Here is an 18,623-nt window from a genome sequence, read left to right as displayed (position 1 = left end):
GAGTGCGTGGTGAACACACGCAGAGCAAACGGTGAACGCACGCAGATCGAACGGTGAACGCACGCAGATCGAACGGTGAATGCAAAATGGTCTATTCATTCTGTATATTTTGGATTTTTCCCTTGGATTGCATGTACTTACTTTAAAATGAGGTAGAGAATATAAATATATGAATACATCTGTTTGTTCATTTTAGTGCAAGTACAGGATGTGTATTTCTCATGAAATGATTGTAAATTTCACACCAATGCATGTATCAATCATGCACAAACAAAACAATTTTTTTTTAGAATTCTTAACGTTTTCATAAATCATGAATATTGGTGCGTCATCTTGGTATTTATATACTACATGGATTATATATTTTGACTCAAGATACATAGTATTTAATTTGTTAATACAAGAGTATAAACAATGCATGTGAAATAAAGATAGTCTAGTAATTATAGCGCCAAGAATTTACAGGTGTACATGCATGATTTCAAAATTTATGAACACGGCCGTTTGGACTACACACATGCCAATTAAAAAACACCCCGAAAGAAGTCAGGAGAAATGCATGGGGGAAAAAACACAGGTATAGTATTAAGGTACCTTGTGTTGACACCTGAACGCTTTTAAATAGTATTTATAAAAGGTTTATTCCCAAGCAGATTTTACGTAATTCACTATTGCAAATACATGTATAGTATATCAACCTGAGGAAATAATCCAAGAATGTGCATTGAAATGTAGCATCGTTTTTTTAAGGAAGAGAGTGTGGGGGGGGGGGTGTTAAGGAAAATAATTGACTTATATAAAATTCTTGTCAAGTTCATTCTTTCTTTATTTCCTCCCATGGGAGATTGCATGAACAATTACAGAAATTACATCATTAGAGTATTACACATATTCATATATACAAAGGAAAAGGATATGAGATTTGTACATAAAAAGAAAGTTGAGTACAAAATAAGTACAGGCGATATATAGCTAATTAGAATTGAACACCGGAAATGGTGAAAAACCTGCAGTTATGTAAGACGTAACTGTCTGTTGTAACATGCTGCTGCATCCCTCAGGAAGCGGAAGTTCAGAAGATGCAAGCCGGGTTCGTCATAATGGGAAAGATTAACTGTGAACATTCTGGCACCTAATAGAAAAAGATATAGATCTTGATGACAGAGACCGCAAAGTTCAGCACTGAGCACAATATCAAGGTCAATTACTGTATTCCACCAAGCATCTTGGATAGCGACTGTTCCTACGCAAGTGGTCGAAACGTGTTCAAAAACGTTTGTAAAATATTTGCCACAGATGAGACAAGATGTCGGAGGAGAGTGTGGAAAGGACCATAGCTCAGTGATAAATTTGCAAATCTCTATTTCATGAATGTCAGATGGAATTTTCCAGATAGACTGTGGAGGTCGCCCTGCCGTTATTTTGTTGAATTGTTGAAAAGAAGGATCCGAGAGCATCCGTTTGTGCCTTGAATCTAGATGGAAATCAATTATTGCTGTTTTGACGCTTGTTTTCCACAAACTCTTTGGAGGAAAGTAACCATCTTGCAGATAGAGTAGAAAATGCCGGTGGAGGTTATACTTATAGAGTAGATTAAAAACATCATGGATAAAACCAAAATGTTTGAGTTCCGGAGACTGTAGGTAAGTAAAAAGTCGTTGAAGAAATATCTTCTTGGTAAGGGTTTTAGTATCTAATTCACATAACCGACCAAGAAATAATAGTTTTCTTTTGTCTATTTCAGAAGAAATCGGAAGAAGTCCAAGTAAGGATTCACAAATGTCAGATCGAGTAACTTTTGGTAAACCCATTGCATGCTTGCAAATGAAGTGCTGTAAGGTATTAAGGGCCTGCAGATCTCGTTGGCATAAATCGCTCCAGAGTTCACATCCGTATAGGGTGGAAGGGAGAACAATTCTGTTGTACAAACGCGATACGGTATCAGGGTTAAGGTGTTCTTGTATTTTGAGTGCATAGTAGGCTTGTCGACCTTTCCTACACGCGTTGGCAATTTTCTCAGTATGAACAAGCTTGGATTGAAGAAGAATTCCAAGATGGTTATAGGTTTTGGATAGGTAGACAGGTTCAGTGCCGAGATACCATATGGGGGAAGCATTGTTTTTTGCTGTTGAGGGGGAGAATCGAACAACACTAGATTTGTCGGCATTAAATTGGAATCTCCAGTTTTTGGAGTAGACGAACGCTGTATTGAGAATCTTCTGGATGGCAGAAGGCGATAACGCAATGCAGGAGATGTCATCTGCGAGAGCAAGAGTAGAACTAGCAATGTTGTAAATACCCATGTTCGGACATTGATTTTGAATTTCATGAAGCAGGTCGTTGATGAACACCAGATAGAGGAAAGTAGAAAGTATCCCTCCTTGGCGTACTCCTTGAGAGACAGGAAACCAGCTGGAATTTATGTGATTCACTACAACAGAACAGGAGGTATTTATATGACAATCATCAATCAGAGTCCACAGACGACCGGAAATTCCCAGACGGCTAAGTTTACACATGAGACCGTGTCTCCACACAGTGTCAAAAGCCTTTTGTGTATCTAGAAAGGCGACATATACGGGACTACCCTGTTCAATATTATGATGTATAGTTTCTTGTAGGTTGAAAGATGCTGTAAGACAACCGAGTTTCTGTTGAAATCCTTGCTGCTGAATATTGGGAAATTCTACAGTTGAAAGAATGTGCGACTTTATTCTGTATAGTAGCAATTTCTCAAAAATCTTCAACATGCAGGGAAGCAGGGCTATTGGTCGATAACTGTTGGGTGATTTCTTTGGTTTATTGTGTCCTTTGTGTATGGGGACGATAATGTCTTTTTTCCAAGAAGTTGGGATTTCGCCAATTTTTATAATTGAATTAAATAGGTGTTGTATGCACAGTTTGAGTCCTGTACCGCCATAAATGATATGTTCACTCTGTATTCGATCTATACCGGGAGCTTTTCTGCGTTTTAAATCACTAATAATATTAGAAATTTCATCAATAGTGATGTCTCCACCCGGAAGAGATTTTTCGTTCAGAAGTTTGGTCACTGTTTTTAATTCACTATAAGAATTTTCAATAGAACGGAAGAAATCGTCGTTGAAGGTTCCAATGTCTTGTGGATTGTAAATATTTTCGAAGTGTTTCGCGAAACAGTTAGCAATATCTACAGGGTTTGAGTAGGAAACGTTTTCGGTTTCTATTTCTGAATAGATTCGAGAACTAAGAGGTCGCTGGCGTTTAATCAGCCTCCAAAAGAGTCGAACATCACACTCTGAAGCCTCGTCGATGTCCTTGAATACTTTAGTCATGAAGTCATCATGTGCTGATTGCAATTCATTACGAAAATTACGTTTTGCGCGTTTATAATTTCTGTAAGATTCATGACACATGCCGCGAGGTCGACCCTCACTTAACCAAATGTTGCGTTTTTGTCATTCTGCATTATGTAGTTGTTTCACTTTTGGCGTCCATTCCGGTTTTAAATATGGCTTGTACTTCGATACAGGGATGTATTGGGATGCAGCATCATGCAACAGACAGTTAAGATCTGAACAAAAATCATCAGTATCATTTACACACTCAAGATTTCTTTCTAATAATGCAACAGAATCTTTAGAAACAAAACTTTCATACTCTCTGATTTTACACGAATCAGCCTTATGCCAAGCCGGTAAATATTGAAAATGATTATCTGCAATTCGGTTTTTAACATCGAAGTCTAGAACCATGAAAACAGGAAGTTGATCTGATGTACAACTATGTGAACCTTCCTCAAAAACATGATACAGTTCAACATATTTACAAAGAGAATTGCTACAAAAAATAAAATCAAGTGTTGACTTTGTTTGGATAAAAGTATACTGTGAACCAGTTGATTCAAAATCGACTCGGGGACTTCCTATGTAATTACGCATGATAAAGTCTTTAAGCAAACTCGACTTGTACATATTAACTCGACCAGAGTCTATATTGTAACAACTAGCGTTAAAGTCACCTCCTACAATAACATCCCCTATGGAAGAAAAATGTGCTACAAGATCTTCAAGTAAACCCATTTCAGCTGCATATGACTGGATTACATTATCTGCAGGAAGGTATGCACCAAAAATGTACAAAGGGCGGTCACTGGACCGTTTGATTTTTAGGCCAATAATACGTGATGAATCAATGTCTGTTAATTCACATATAGACAGTTTGAGTTCCTTTTTATACAGAATGCCAACACCACCCTTACCTAAGTAGCGCGAGAATTGTGTGCAAAATCTGTTCTTTTCAGAACTACATGTATGTTCTGTGCGTACAAAACTGAGATAGTTAGGGTGGATTGAATCCATAAAGGAAATATTATTTGGTTTGAGTTTGTGCTCGGATACAATTGCTATATCACACTTAACATGACTAAGCATATCGGAAAGACAAATTGATGATGACATAATGCCTCTGACATTCCATGATAAAATATTAAGATTATTTGGCATTTATATAATTAATGTTAAAAGACATAGATATTGTATATTACAGATACACACAGATATTGCATAACATATCGTTTAGTCATGGTCATGATCTTGAGACTCCCAGTCTTCATCATCATAATTAGCATCCTCAGAGCGAGCAATTTTGTCCTGCCATTGTCTGTTGCTTAGCCAAGGTCTGCACGAAATGCCCTTTGGCCAAAAACCAATCGACTCTATCACATGTGCGTCGCTCAGGGCCACATTAATTTTAGCGTTACGCCGAGAACCTACCCTTTTAGGTTTGAAAAATACACACAAGGAAACAGATATTCCCTTATTTTTGAGAAAGTTTGTCATGCCGAGTTGTGTAGACCGCGGGCCTATTCCGGAAATGTAATAGCGTGCGTTCCGTCGGTAGGTAACACCTTCGAATATATCATCATCCACGCAAACGTCTTCGGAGTCGTTTTTTTTATCGGGGTATGTTGACTCGTCTGGCATAGTAGAGTAAGGTATTTTCGAGGTATGAGCGACATTAGAGTGTTTGGATGACTGTTGTTGCTGCGTATTCGATTGGACATAGATCCGCTCCTTCGAGGTGTTGGTCATTTGAGACGTTTCGAAAACGCTTGGTGTGTTCATGGAGGACACTGCATCCGCATATGCATATGCAGTTGAAGCTTTGGAGTGGTGATTATTATGGAATACTTCCACTGACGGATTTGGTACTACTACTGGTGCACAAATACTCGCTTCGGTTGTTTTCTGGGCTTCACATTCAGACAGGTGCAGGTCATTCAGCTGAGACGGACCGTTACAGGTAGACTGTGTTTTTGATATTGCTCGAGAGGCACACGGAGGGGTAGTAGGTTTGCTGTTCTTCATATCACTGATCTGTTTCTGAAAACCGCTGCAGAGTTTTGTAACTTTAGATATGTCGTGTTCGAATTGATGACATTTGGCTTCATACTCAATAAAATCAAGACCCTGAACAGCCTTTAGTCGTGTATTTGTGAGTTTGCGATAAGTCTCAAATCCAGTTGCCAGAGACTCTAAATCGCTTTTTAATTTTTCGTTTTGCATTTTTTGTGTTGAATGTTCAGATTTCAGACTGGTAACCAATTTTTGAAGGGTTTCAATTGTTTTGGCCTGAGTAGATTGTATCTTTTCTAGTTCAGTAACTCGTTGTAGAAGAGCTTGAATTGATGACCTCATTTCGATCACAGAACTTTTTGGAAGATCAGTAGTTTTTACTTTGGATTTGTCAAAAACCTCACCAAGATACGTATCATCACCGTTACAAAACATACTCAAAGCAAAACAGTCTTTAGCATATCTAGTTACACTTGGGTTGTTTTTGGTGGTTTTACGCAGTGTCAATTTTCCTGTGGGACACCCCTCAATAGATTTTGCTTTGGAGCACAGATATGTTCTGTAATCAATTACAAAATGTTCATTGGTATTTGTGAGTTCTAAAAGTTTCTCCACATAGAGTTCTTTGGGTAGATTTTGCAAATTTGAGTCCAATGAAGTAAAATCAACATTGGGATCAAAAGTACAGGGGACGTTATAGCCGTCGATATCAGTGAGTTCATCATGATGAACTTGAGAGCCTGGCGTTTGAGATTGGGAAGAGAAGGTTTGATTATATTTTGATCCAGCTTGATAATTTTCTGAGCTGTCAGATGACGACAGAGAAACACTCACCGGGCACAGCTCCGTATACGTCGGAGTATCCTCCTGATTCCCAAATAGTTGCTCCGAGAGAGAAACAGAACTGTTCTCCTCCATTACCGGAAGTATAAACAAGAGTATAAACAATGCATGTGAAATAAATATAGTCTAGTAATTATAGCGCCAAGAATTTACAGGTGTACATGCATGATTTCAAAATTTATGAACACGGCCGTTTGAACTACACACATGCCAATTAAAAAACACCCCGAAAGAAGTCAGGAGAAATGCATGGGGGAAAAAACACAGGTATAGTATTAAGGTACCTTGTGTTGACACCTGAACGCTTTTAAATAGTATTTATAAAAGGTTTATTCCCAAGCAGATTTTACGTAATTCACTATTGCAAATACATGTATAGTATATCAACCTGAGGAAATAATCCAAGAATGTGCATTGAAATGTAGCATCGTTTTTTTAAGGAAGAGAGTGTGGGGGGGGGGGGGGGTGTTAAGGAAAATAATTGACTTATATAAAATTCTTGTCAAGTGAAACAAAATAAAATATAACAAGAGGTACTGTGAGCAATGCTCACTAAGAATACCCCCCGCTTACCCCAATCTCCCAAAGGGTGTTGGTAATAGGTATAAACTACCTCTTTTCTGAGTGTAAAAAACAAATGGCATGACAAACCGAACCATATTGCTACTTTGATGTCCAGTGTGCATGACCTTTGACCTTTTGACCCCAAAATCCATAGGGAACATCTTCATCCCATGGGTAGTCCATATGTATGATATGGTGTCTGTAGGTGGAAAGGATAACGCTTTAGAGCCCGGAAACCATATTGCTACTTCGATGTCCAGTGCGCTTGACCTTTGACCTTTTGACCCCAAAATCCATAGGGAACATCTTCATCCCATGGGTAGTCCATATGTATGATATGGTGACTGTAGGTGGAAAGAATAATGCTTTAGAGCCCGGAAACCATATTGCTACTTCGATGTCCAGTGCGCTTGACCTTTGAGCTTTTGACCCCAAAATCAATAGGGAACATCTTCATCCCATGGGTAGTCCATATTTATGACATGGTGACGGTAGGTGGAAAGGATAATGCTTTAGAGCCCGAAAACCATTGCGTCTACAGACGGACGGACGGACAGACAGACGGACAACCCAATTCCAGTATACCCCCCCCCCCCCCACAACTTGTTGCGGGAGGTATAATAAATTGTGCTTTTGCCCAAACTTGAAAATGTTAAAATGATAATTTGAGTGGGGGTGATCAAGGCATTTATTAACTGAAACTGCCTCATTTTCATACACGTACCAGCGCTTGTTGCTCATTCTCTGCTACATGTACATGTATATAAGGGTTGAATTCATAACTGCAAGCTTTTACATTTTCTCTCATTCAGAACTTCTCCAACTTTTTAACCAAACAATACTTATGTTTTGTAATGATACATTTTGCATATGCTTATGCCACGAATCAATAATTTCAATAAGACACAGTTTACAGAAGAAACCAATCCCTGAAGAAAAACTTAAATACCAAGATTCACAATCATAATTTTAATAGCAAAATGTTTCTAAATTGCCAAACGGTAAGATGCCTTTTAGTTTTGTCGTTTAAATGGAAAAATTCTAGACTTTGGTTCAGCTCAGAATTTACAAAATCCAAAAACAAGAGGCCCATGGGCCTCAGATCGCTCACCTGAGTCACCAAAATGGCTCATATTCAAAGATTTTCCCTATATATTTGTATGCAAAACTTTGATCCTACCCCCAGGGGCCATGATTTCCACAAACTTAAATATGCACTATGTCAGGAAGCTTTCGTGTAAATATCAGCTCAGTGGTTCTTGAGAAGAAGATTCTTAAAAGACTTTTCCTATATATTTCTATGTAAAACTTTGATCCCCCCTTGTGGCCCCATCCTATCCTTGGCGGCCATGATTTTAACAAACTTCAATTTGCACTGTGTTAGGAAGCTTTCGTGTAAATTTCCACTTTCTTGGCCCAGTAATTTTTGAGAAAAATATTTTTAAAGATTTTCCCTATATATTTGTATGTAAAACTTTGATTCCCCCCCTTGTGGCCCCATCCTGTCAACCGGGGGCCATGATTTCTTCAAACTTGAATCTGCACTATATTACGAAGCTTTCATGTAAATTTCCACTTTCCTGGCCCAGTAGTTTTTGAGAGGACGATATAAAGATTTGCCCTATGTATTTGTATCCAAAACTTTGATTTCCCCCTTGTGGCCCCATCCAACCCCCGGGGGCCATGATTTTAACAGACTTGAATCTGTACTATGTCAGGAAGCTTTCATGTACTAAAACAAGCTTTTCTGGCCCAGTGGTTCTTGAGAAGATTTTTAAATGACCCCACCCTATTTTTGCATTTTTGTGATTATCTCCCCTTTGAAATAGACATAGCCCTTCATTTGAACTAACTTGAAAGCCCTTCACCCAAGGATGCTTTTGGCCAAGTTTTGTTGAAATTGGCCCAGTGGTTCTGGAGAAGAAGTCGAAAATGTGAAAAGTTTACAGACAGACGGACAGACGACGGACAACAGGCGATCAGAAAAGCTCACATAAGCTTTCAGCTCAGGTGAACTAAAAACAAATATGACATCCGAGTGATGTGCAGAACATGTGAATTTTTATGAAACAAGAGATTTATATAATCACTAATGTGTTGGAAATTAGCATTTTCACTACTCAGATACTAAAAGAATATGGTTCGCCAGGTCATGACAGTTTATCTTTACATGACATGTAACATTTCTGTCAGTGATGGGGTGAAATTAACATTATGATAGATTATAATGACACAGATTAGCAAAGCACATCTTAATATCATAGGGAAAACATTCTAATTCATGTAAATTTATAGTCGTGCCAGAACAGCCTTAGACTAGACACTAATATAGGAACCAAGGAAGACAGAAGGAAACATGGAGAGAAAGGAAACAACTCAGGTCGTGAGACGAAGCCAACAGGCAAAAAGAACCTGGGTTGTGTGTGTCATCGAAGGCGAAGACAAATTAAGAAGGGAGGAAAGTAGTAATCAAATAAGCTTAAGATTTTCTCCTCTCTCCTTTATATACTACCCCTGTACAGAAAATTACCCTAGTCCTCAACAACATGGTTTTCACGAAGATTTAAGCTCAATCACAGCTGCATTTAAGGTATCACACCTGTAATTGTCCAATCAAAATGAACTTAGTCAATCGTAGTTCCATATATTTAAAGAAATATTTTTTTTTCCTTGCGCGATTTTTCTCATTTCCTCTTCTTCTTTTCTCTTAATTTTTGTACCCCTGATTAGGAAATTTTGTGTAATTTGTAGAAATAACCAAGTGTATACAAAGGAACTATTTGCTGTTGGTAGCTGAGGCTACTTCCTGAGGTGCACTCCGGCTGTTTACACACATGTGAAAAACACGTGGATTTGAGGGTAGTCTTGTTTGCAGGTAATTTTTTTTTGAAAATGTCGCGTAGGGTGTTGTTTTTCTGGTGTCGGCAGACGAGATAGGTAACATAGAACGTGTCTGACTGCGTTATTCGGCATCAATTTTGTAAACTGATTTTTAATGATTTTTTTCCCTCTATAGTAATATATAGTAATATATAGTGAAAATAATTACCGGTCTGATACCTTAAAGGGACTGGTTCACGATTTTTTTGAGAAAAATATTTTTCATTTTTGATGTAAAACATTAAAAATATAACTCATTTAATGTTGACAGCCAAACTTTTGACTTTCTGAATGCAAGAATAAGAGCAATATTTTAGCCTTAAATCTGTGTTATGTAAACAAAGACTCGAGTCTTTTAATGTATACAAACAAACCAGTGAAACAATAGTTTTGTAATATAAAGCATCTTAATTCTGCAGAGTCACAAATTTTAACTTTTAAATGACACATATTTTACCCAAAGAATGGTTGAAATGTGAAAGATATGATAAACTTTGATCAATATCCATTTCTTTTGAAAATTTCGTAAACAATAACATACCACAATCTTTGTTTACAAAACAAATATTAAACTCCCTAAAATGAGCTTCTGTGATAATATACATTATTAACTTTAATTCTTATGTGAAATATTTTAAACATATTAGACAGTAGATTTTGATCATTAAAAGTGAAAAACAAAATTTACCTTAATTCCCCATACCACATCTTTTAAAATATTGAAAAAACGACAGATTTCTATCAAAATTGAGGATGTATATGGACGATATTCATAAAAAAAATGTGTTTCGCTGACTTTTCAAGAGTTCAGTTGCTTCTAAAAATAGAACACCACTCAAAAACACAAAGTGACTCAATATACACAGGTTTTGGACAATTATCTTTATCTAAACAGTTGAAATATATTTCTTTTATATGAATTGACGAAAATGGATTGTTTTTGACTGTTTTTAATAATTTTACATCTACTGAACCATACTGTTGGTTTCAAAGTGATGAAAATGCATGTATAGTAGTCCAAATTTTGACTTCATAGCATATCATATCCGGAAAATTGTGACTTCTAAAACCCACAGATTTTTGAAACATTTTGATATATTTTACCTTTACACTCCAGCAATCATTTGACATAATTCCCATCCCTGCAAAGATGTTTAATTCATAATTTACATTACTAAATTGCCATTTTAAGAAATATTACAGGATGGTTTTTGAAACACAGTTTAAAACATTAGAGCTTTAAGTAACCAAAAACCACTTTCATTGATTGCCATAAGCTTTAGGGATCGGGCTTGAAGTTTGGAAAATCAAAACTGAACCGTGGAGCTTAAAAAGATGCACGACAATGCCGTGCCTGTGGCTAAGAGAAAGATAGTATAAATGACCGATGATATATAATGATGAATTCCTGTTTCGCATTGTGAAATAATAAATCTAATAGTCGAATCACACAGTGATTCACTTTCCATGAACTTGAAATTTCAGACTAATCCATAGACTACGTCCCATGAATACTGACATGACGTCACAATAGGCCTAGATGAAAAAACAAATTATGTTGTCAGATCGATGAAACAAACAAAGTTATGCAGATCGGAATGATTTTTACATTTGTTAACGCCCAGTCAGAGATTAACAACCTAGGCTCATGTTACAGTGCAAATGGGAAATTCGAATATTTTAAAACACCAAAAGTTCTGCATTCCTCGTCCCCTTGGTAATTTTTAATTCCCGATAGTTTTTTAACATTAGATACGATACAGCCATGCGATGTGAGTGTTAATGACATGTAGTATCGCGTACATGCCAAATCAAATAAACTTCACTAAAACATCAGAGAAGGTCATGCCGACCAGAAAGTTTTTTAGACAAAAGAAAATTACAGTTAACACCCATGATCCATACGTACAAGAACACAAATGACACCTAGTCAAGATAAATGAACTACAAATCTGTCAGTGTGTGATCTACAGTTTACCGCCCTGAAATCATTATACACATTAGAGATACGCGACCCTATTTACTATGGATTCGAAGGACCTCTGAAGCAATTTTTGTCATGTAAATAAATATAAAAAATACTATTTCGTAGGGGGGGGGGGTTACAAAGTCATAAAGCTTTAGATTGTGCATATATTTTAAGGTCATGACGACATCGCATTCTTTCAGGTTTAAATAATTTATCAGGAAAACATAACAAAAATATGTGAGTACATGTATCACACAAAAAATTGCATTTTGTTGTAAAAGATTCAATATTGCTACCCGACGTTAATGATCCGCAATCACACAAAAGAAATGGCCTAGAATAGATACAGTCAAGGTTGGCAACACAATTGAGCATCATAATATGTAATATTTACAGACATATAACGGAAATTACTAAACGACTTAATCGTAACGCAATGTGTATGAAGAGTCTAGACTTCACGATGTATAGACCTAACTATAAGCATTCTCTCTCCAGAGTTTTTTTTATTATTATTTATTTATTTATTTTATATCTATATAACCGGCTTAATAATTGTTTGTATTTTTTTTGTGTGTATATAACTGGCTTGTATGTAATATTGCGATTCGTAAGAAATGTGTATGCAGTCACGTAATATAAAATGTACACATAGTGTTGCGAAATATTTGAATCTGAACCAGGGTTTACACTTTTTTCTTTATATTAAATCTTTTCAATGATTACGTTAACACACATATATTAATACGCTACATTTGTATATACTGTGACTTCTCACACATATATCAATACACTGTGTGTGTACTATATTAATACGCTGTGTGTGTACTTCTCACAGGTTCTGAAGATGGAGAAGAATAGCCTGAACAACAGATTTCTTCCATTCAGCAGTATTGAGACGGAGGCCATTCTCAGTGTAGACGATGACGCCCATCTTAGACATGATGAAATTGTGTTTGGATTTCGGTAAATTTACAAACCATATTCATCACAACAGAAGTGATTGCATCAATCTTTCTGGACTCATTTTTAGAATTCATGAGCCTCATATTCCATTTTTATCTGATTGCATAGAAGTTGTTTATGGGTCAAAAGGTCAGAGGTAAAGGTCAAAGTCATACTTGGAAATAGGCAAAGATGGTCGTTATAGGTCAAGATCACAAGTAGTGAATGAATGTGTTGTTGACCATAGGCACTCGGCGTTTTGATTATCTATAATAAAAAATTGTCTTCCTACAAAATAGTTTGTTTATAGGAAGACAATTTATATCATAGATTATCAAAACCTTGAGTGCCTGTGTTGTTGACATCATGGGAGTTTTCCGTCTCGTGTTTGCGTGATAATAATAAGAGAAGAGAAAAATTATTCAAATGATTTCTGTCTCAAAAAGTTTGGATGTATAATAAGTGTCAGTCAGTAACTAAATGCAGCAAATTTAGATATAATTAAAAGAATAATTAAATTTTATGATTTTTCACAAAATTGAGTGTAATATGCAAGTCTAGCCTTCTCCTGACTGATAAGACTACATATGAACAACCTATTTTGAAAAATACCATGGGGTTACCAAGATGTTTGGAAGTTGTTTTGGGGCTCAAATTTGATCCCGAAAGCTAAATTTTAAACCAGAATTCATAATTTCAATCAAAAGATCAGATTTGTGTTGTGCATTGTACTTTCTTCCATTTAGCCCAAAGTAAATGTTCTAAATCATTTGATTATATGATTTGTCATGTTTTCCATTCCTACATGATATGAATGGTCATGTTTTCCATTCCTACATGATATGATTTGTCATGTTTTCCATTCATACATGATATGGATACAGAGTCATGCACATAATCATGAGAAATACATTGATGATAAAATACTTGAAAAATCTTTCAGTAGAGTAGACCCCAACATTTCCTCTTTTTCTTCAGCAAAAAACGTAGTCCTTATCGGAAGCTGCCACGATGTCACAAAATGACCTACTTTGTAGCTGTATAAGGAAATGACCAGCTGAATATTTCTGAACCATAGTAGAATAGAAATAAAGTCCCTGTTTTCATTGATATTGCATGATAACTTCCTCAGTCTCGAAATGTTGTTAATATTAATGCTGATCAAGGGGTTTTATATTTCAAAGTAATATTTCTTGACCCCAGACATCCACCAAAATGCATGCATGTACTTTATTTCGTAGACGCCCCTTCGAGCACCAGTGGTTAGTTATATTGCCGTAGGCCCTATGCTGCAGATATTTTCAGAATTTTTTTATGACATAGTGAGCAAAAAATATTGGTGGAAGAAAGATTAAGTGTTTTTACATCAAAGATTTTGTGTCATTTTCAACCCTAATTTGCAAATTTATTTGAGAATGAGTAAATTAACTGTTGTCAGAATGCATTTATACAATACTGATCAATGGAGATTATTTCAAATTTTAAGGCTATAACAAAACGAAATTCATTTTTACTGTCTTACCATTTATAAAGCTTAACAAGAAAGTGAGCGAAAAACACTAACATGGGAGACAACTCTTCGCCTCGTAGGTGACTGAACAGTAAAAAACACAAATTAGCCTTTTATATAGAAACAGATATGCTCCTTCTGTGATAGAAAACTGTGGATTATGGGGCTTTAGATGTGTGTTGTAGTTCTACAATGTATTATATATTGCAGTGTATGGAAAGAGGAGAGAGATAGAATTGTATTATATATTGCAGTGTATGGAGAGAGGAGAGAGATAGAATTGTGGGGTTTCCTGGCCGGTACCATGCCTGGGACGCCCAGAATAAGATGTGGTACTACAATGCTAATTATTCCTGTGAGTTGTCCATGGTCCTAACTGGGGCTGCTTTCTTCCGTAAGGTAAACAGTTCAGCAAGGGGCACAATTTCACGTTAGGAAATGCATCATGAAATATACATTGTACATGTATTTCATGCAATAGTCTCGATCATCCAGATGTTTGTGTATACTACCTCAGATGTTCATAATCTCGATCATCCAGATGTTTGTGTATACTACCTCAGATGTTCATAGTCTCGATCATCCAGATGTTTGTGTATACTTCCTCAGATGTTTATAGTCTCGACCATCCAGATGTTTGTGTATACTCCCTCAGATGTTCATAGTCTCAATCATCCAGATGTTTGTGTATAATCCCTCAGATGTTCAGTCTCGATCATCCAGATGTTTGTGTATACTCCCTCAGATGTTCATAGTCTTGATCATTCAGATGTTTGTGTATACTCCCTCAGATGTTCATAGTCTCGATCATCCAGATGTTTGTGTATCCTCCCTCAGCATTCATAGTCTCGATCATCCAGATGTTTGTGTATACTCCCTCAGATGTTCATAATCTTGATCATCCAGATGTTTGTGTATACTCCCTCAGATGTTTGGATGCTTTCTATAGAAAAATTGGTGCTGATCTAGTAAACATAAATTAATTATTGAAAGAAAATGTGTTTGCAAAAGTGCCAGATAATAGTAGTATGAACTCGTATAAATGTACTTTATCATGTTTATCAGGATCATTTGAAAATTTTGCATTTTAAACCAGGGTCATCTCGGGTGTCATATTCAATTTTTGTAATAATTTTTCAAGAAAGAATCCAAGCAGATCTTTTCCAGAAGAAAAATGTTCTAAACACTGAATCTGTTTTTCTGTCAGTGGAAAATGCTTCGACTCTCTAGAGTTCAAAGTGTTTTCTATCGGTGCGGGTATTACTTTTTAGAATTAGCCTATCAGCATCTTTATCATAATTTCAATAAGCCTTGCTTATACCGAAGAATGAATTCAGACATTTGTGGGGAAGTATACATAAATGTGTAGGTGATCAAGACTAGCAATAGCAAAAAATTTATATTATCGTAAATTATAATTATTATGAAAATGTTTGTCGTTAGTGCTACAGACATGGCCTTTAATCAGGTATAAATAGATGGTATATATACTGATACTGTGTGTATAAACCACAACAGTCTAGGAACTAAATTGTTAATCATGCCGTAGTGATGTTCTTTATTATTCATAAATTATATTGTTCTGTTTGGTTAATTCAACAGAATCGTGTATATCGGTACACATTTCTATTGTTCTATTTGATTAGAATTATGCATACCTACACACACATTTCTATTGTTTTATTTGATTAGAATTATGCATACCTATACACACATTTCTATTGTTTTATTTGATTAGAATTATGCATACCTACATACACATTTCTATTGTTTTATTTGATTAGAATTATGCATACCTATACACACATTTCTATTGTTTTATTTGATTAGAATTATGTATACCTACACACACATTTCTATTGTTTTATTTGATTAGAATTATGCATACCTACACACACATTTCTATTGTTTTATTTGATTAGAATTATGTATACCTACACACACATTTCTATTGTTTTATTTGATTAGAATTATGTATACCTACACACACATTTCTATTGTTTTATTTGATTAGAATTATGTATACCTACACACACATTTCTATTGTTTTATTTGATTAGAATTATGCATACCTATACACACATTTCTATTGTTTTATTTGATTAGAATTATGCATACCTACACACACATTTCTATTGTTTTATTTGATTAGAATTATGCATACCTACACACACATTTCTATTGTTTTATTTGATTAGAATTATGCATACCTATACACACATTTCTATTGTTTTATTTGATTAGAATTATGCATACCTATACACACATTTCTATTGTTTTATTTGATTAGAATTATGCATACCTGTACACGCATTTCATGCCACAAGCAATTCGAGAGAAGGTGGATGAATATATTAACTGTGAAGACATCGCCATGAACTTTCTTGTTTCTCATGTGACCCGAAAACCTCCGATAAAGGTAGGTAACTCAGAATAGTCACTGATCAGTCTTATGTCTGTTCTTACTAATCAATGTGGTAGAAAAGAATCGCTCAATACAAAACACTTTACATATATACTGTAGATACCTTATTTTACACGAGTACTTAATGTGGCGAAATGACTCGTATACATAAAATTGTATAAACTTGAATTATCTCATGTCATCTGTCAATCAAGAGTTTTCTTATATGTATTTTAAGAGCAGATATGGGGTAATAAATTCCTTGATAAATATTGAGGAATTGACAGTGAGCTTGTGACAGGTGTATTATTTGTGTACTTACTATTTCAAGTTCTCTTGTTTTAAACTAACTCGGTAAAACTGTTAAGATAAAAAACAATTGTATAAGGTTACAAATAATTTTTTTTTAAAAATATATTCTATATCTTTAATTTTTTTATGTTTACAAGGTAACATCAAGATGGACGTTCCGGTGCCCAGGATGTCCCGAGACATTGTCCAGTGACATTGAACATTTCACAGAAAGACATAAGTGTATTAACTTCTTTGTACAGGTGTATGGCTATATGCCATTGTTGTACACACAGTACCGAGTGGATTCAGTTCTCTTCAAAACGAGACTTCCCGTGGAAAAGTAGAAATGCTTCAAGTTTATTTAGAACAAACCAGTATTCTGCCAAGTTGTATATTTACACGCATCTTTAACACATTTTGTTATTTAATATCATTGCTTTCAAAATTCACCAGTATGGAAAAAGGTTGTTTTATTTTTTTAAAACTTAGAATTAGGAAAAGGAAATGCATTTATCAAATCTTTAACAATTTTATTGAATTTATATCATATAAACCCATTTTACAATTGTCAAATTTTTGTGGTATAGGCATTATAATACTATTATGTCAATCAGTTTAAATTTAGTTTACATGCGATGCACCACCACAAATTAAGATTGCTCAGTTTTGAAATGAAGTCTCACTGGTTCAATTACGATATATACATGTAATTAACGTTTTACTAGTAATTTTAAAACTTTTATATTTGCTGATTCATTGCATTACAATTTGATAAAATCACCACAATGAACACAAGATATAGAAAAAAAATGTGTACAGTGCTTTTGTTTGATATCAGAGTAACAATTAGGGGTTGTTTTTTGTTGTTGTTATTTTTGATAAATGATTTTATATAAGGAATTTACAGTGTATTTGTACACCAAAATCCTTATTGTTTCATACTTGTGTGTATTTGTACAAGAATTCAAATGCAACTCAATTAATATACATAATTCGATCAAATTTACATAGAGTCAGATTTACGACATCATAAAGGCGATGTTTTACCACCTTTTCCAGTATACTCACATTAAAAACGGCAGTTTTTCTTCTAGAAAACATCAAGCACAGACTTGGAAAAACTTGATACCCGTTCATATTTATGACAGATTTATCTTTCCTGTATTCACAAGTGATAGAAACTTTATTTGTCTAAAGCTGTGGTGTATGTTACCACAAAGAAAAATCTTCAGGAAAATTAGCATTTGAACTCAGATTGAGAAATTGCAGGGTTTGGGTTAGAGTTAGAGGGTTTGAGTTAAGGGTTGCTGGGTTTGGGTTAGGGTTGCTGGGTTAGAGGGTTTGGGTTAAGGGTTGGGTTAGGGGGTTAGGGTTGCTGGGTTAGGGGGTTTGGGTTAAGGGTTGCTGGGTTTGGGTTAGAGGGTTAGGGTTAGAGGGTTTGGGTTAGGGTTAGAGAGTTTGGGTTAAGGGTTGCTGGGTTTGGGTTAGAGGGTTTGAGTTAAGGGTTGCTGGGTTTGGGTTAGAGGGTTTGAGTTAAGGGTTGCTGGGTTTGGGTTAGAGGGTTTGAGTTAGGGTTGCTGGGTTAGAGGGTTTGCCCAAACCATTTTGATGCTATGCATATTTTGATACTAATTTATATTCTAAATGACTGTAAAAATCAAGAGTCAAATTAAGTGAAACTGGAAATAAAAGAAAGTTGTGAGTTTCATGGTGGCCCATATATAGGCTGTTCTCATTCTTCACTTTATATTATTTTAATTATATTTTTAATTTAATTTTAATCATTGTATATAGCCTCGACGCCCACAAGAGCTTATATTGCTTGCACTTAAGGAAAGGGTATTATTTTACTCAAATGATGAACATATATACATGTGC

The 18,623-nt window shown here is 35.4% G+C and overlaps 1 protein-coding gene across 1 annotated transcript; it reads left to right on the top strand.

Annotated features, from left to right (window-relative positions):
- The first annotated feature begins 12,150 nt into the window (after positions 1-12,150).
- Positions 12,151-17,245, top strand: LOC130048587 (exostosin-like 3). The gene is made up of 4 exons (XM_056145502.1): positions 12,151-12,558; positions 14,302-14,446; positions 16,338-16,466; positions 16,901-17,245. The coding sequence occupies exons 1-4, from the start codon at positions 12,440-12,442 to the stop codon at positions 17,087-17,089; spliced, it is 582 nt and encodes a 193-aa protein (XP_056001477.1). The 5' UTR covers positions 12,151-12,439; the 3' UTR covers positions 17,090-17,245.
- Positions 17,246-18,623: the final 1,378 nt, after the last annotated feature.

Source organism: Ostrea edulis, chromosome 7 (genome assembly GCF_947568905.1).
Source record: "Ostrea edulis chromosome 7, xbOstEdul1.1, whole genome shotgun sequence".
Taxonomy (NCBI): domain Eukaryota; kingdom Metazoa; phylum Mollusca; class Bivalvia; order Ostreida; family Ostreidae; genus Ostrea; species Ostrea edulis.
The sequence above is the reverse complement of the archived record's forward strand: the minus strand, read 5'-3'. Positions and strand labels throughout refer to the sequence as shown.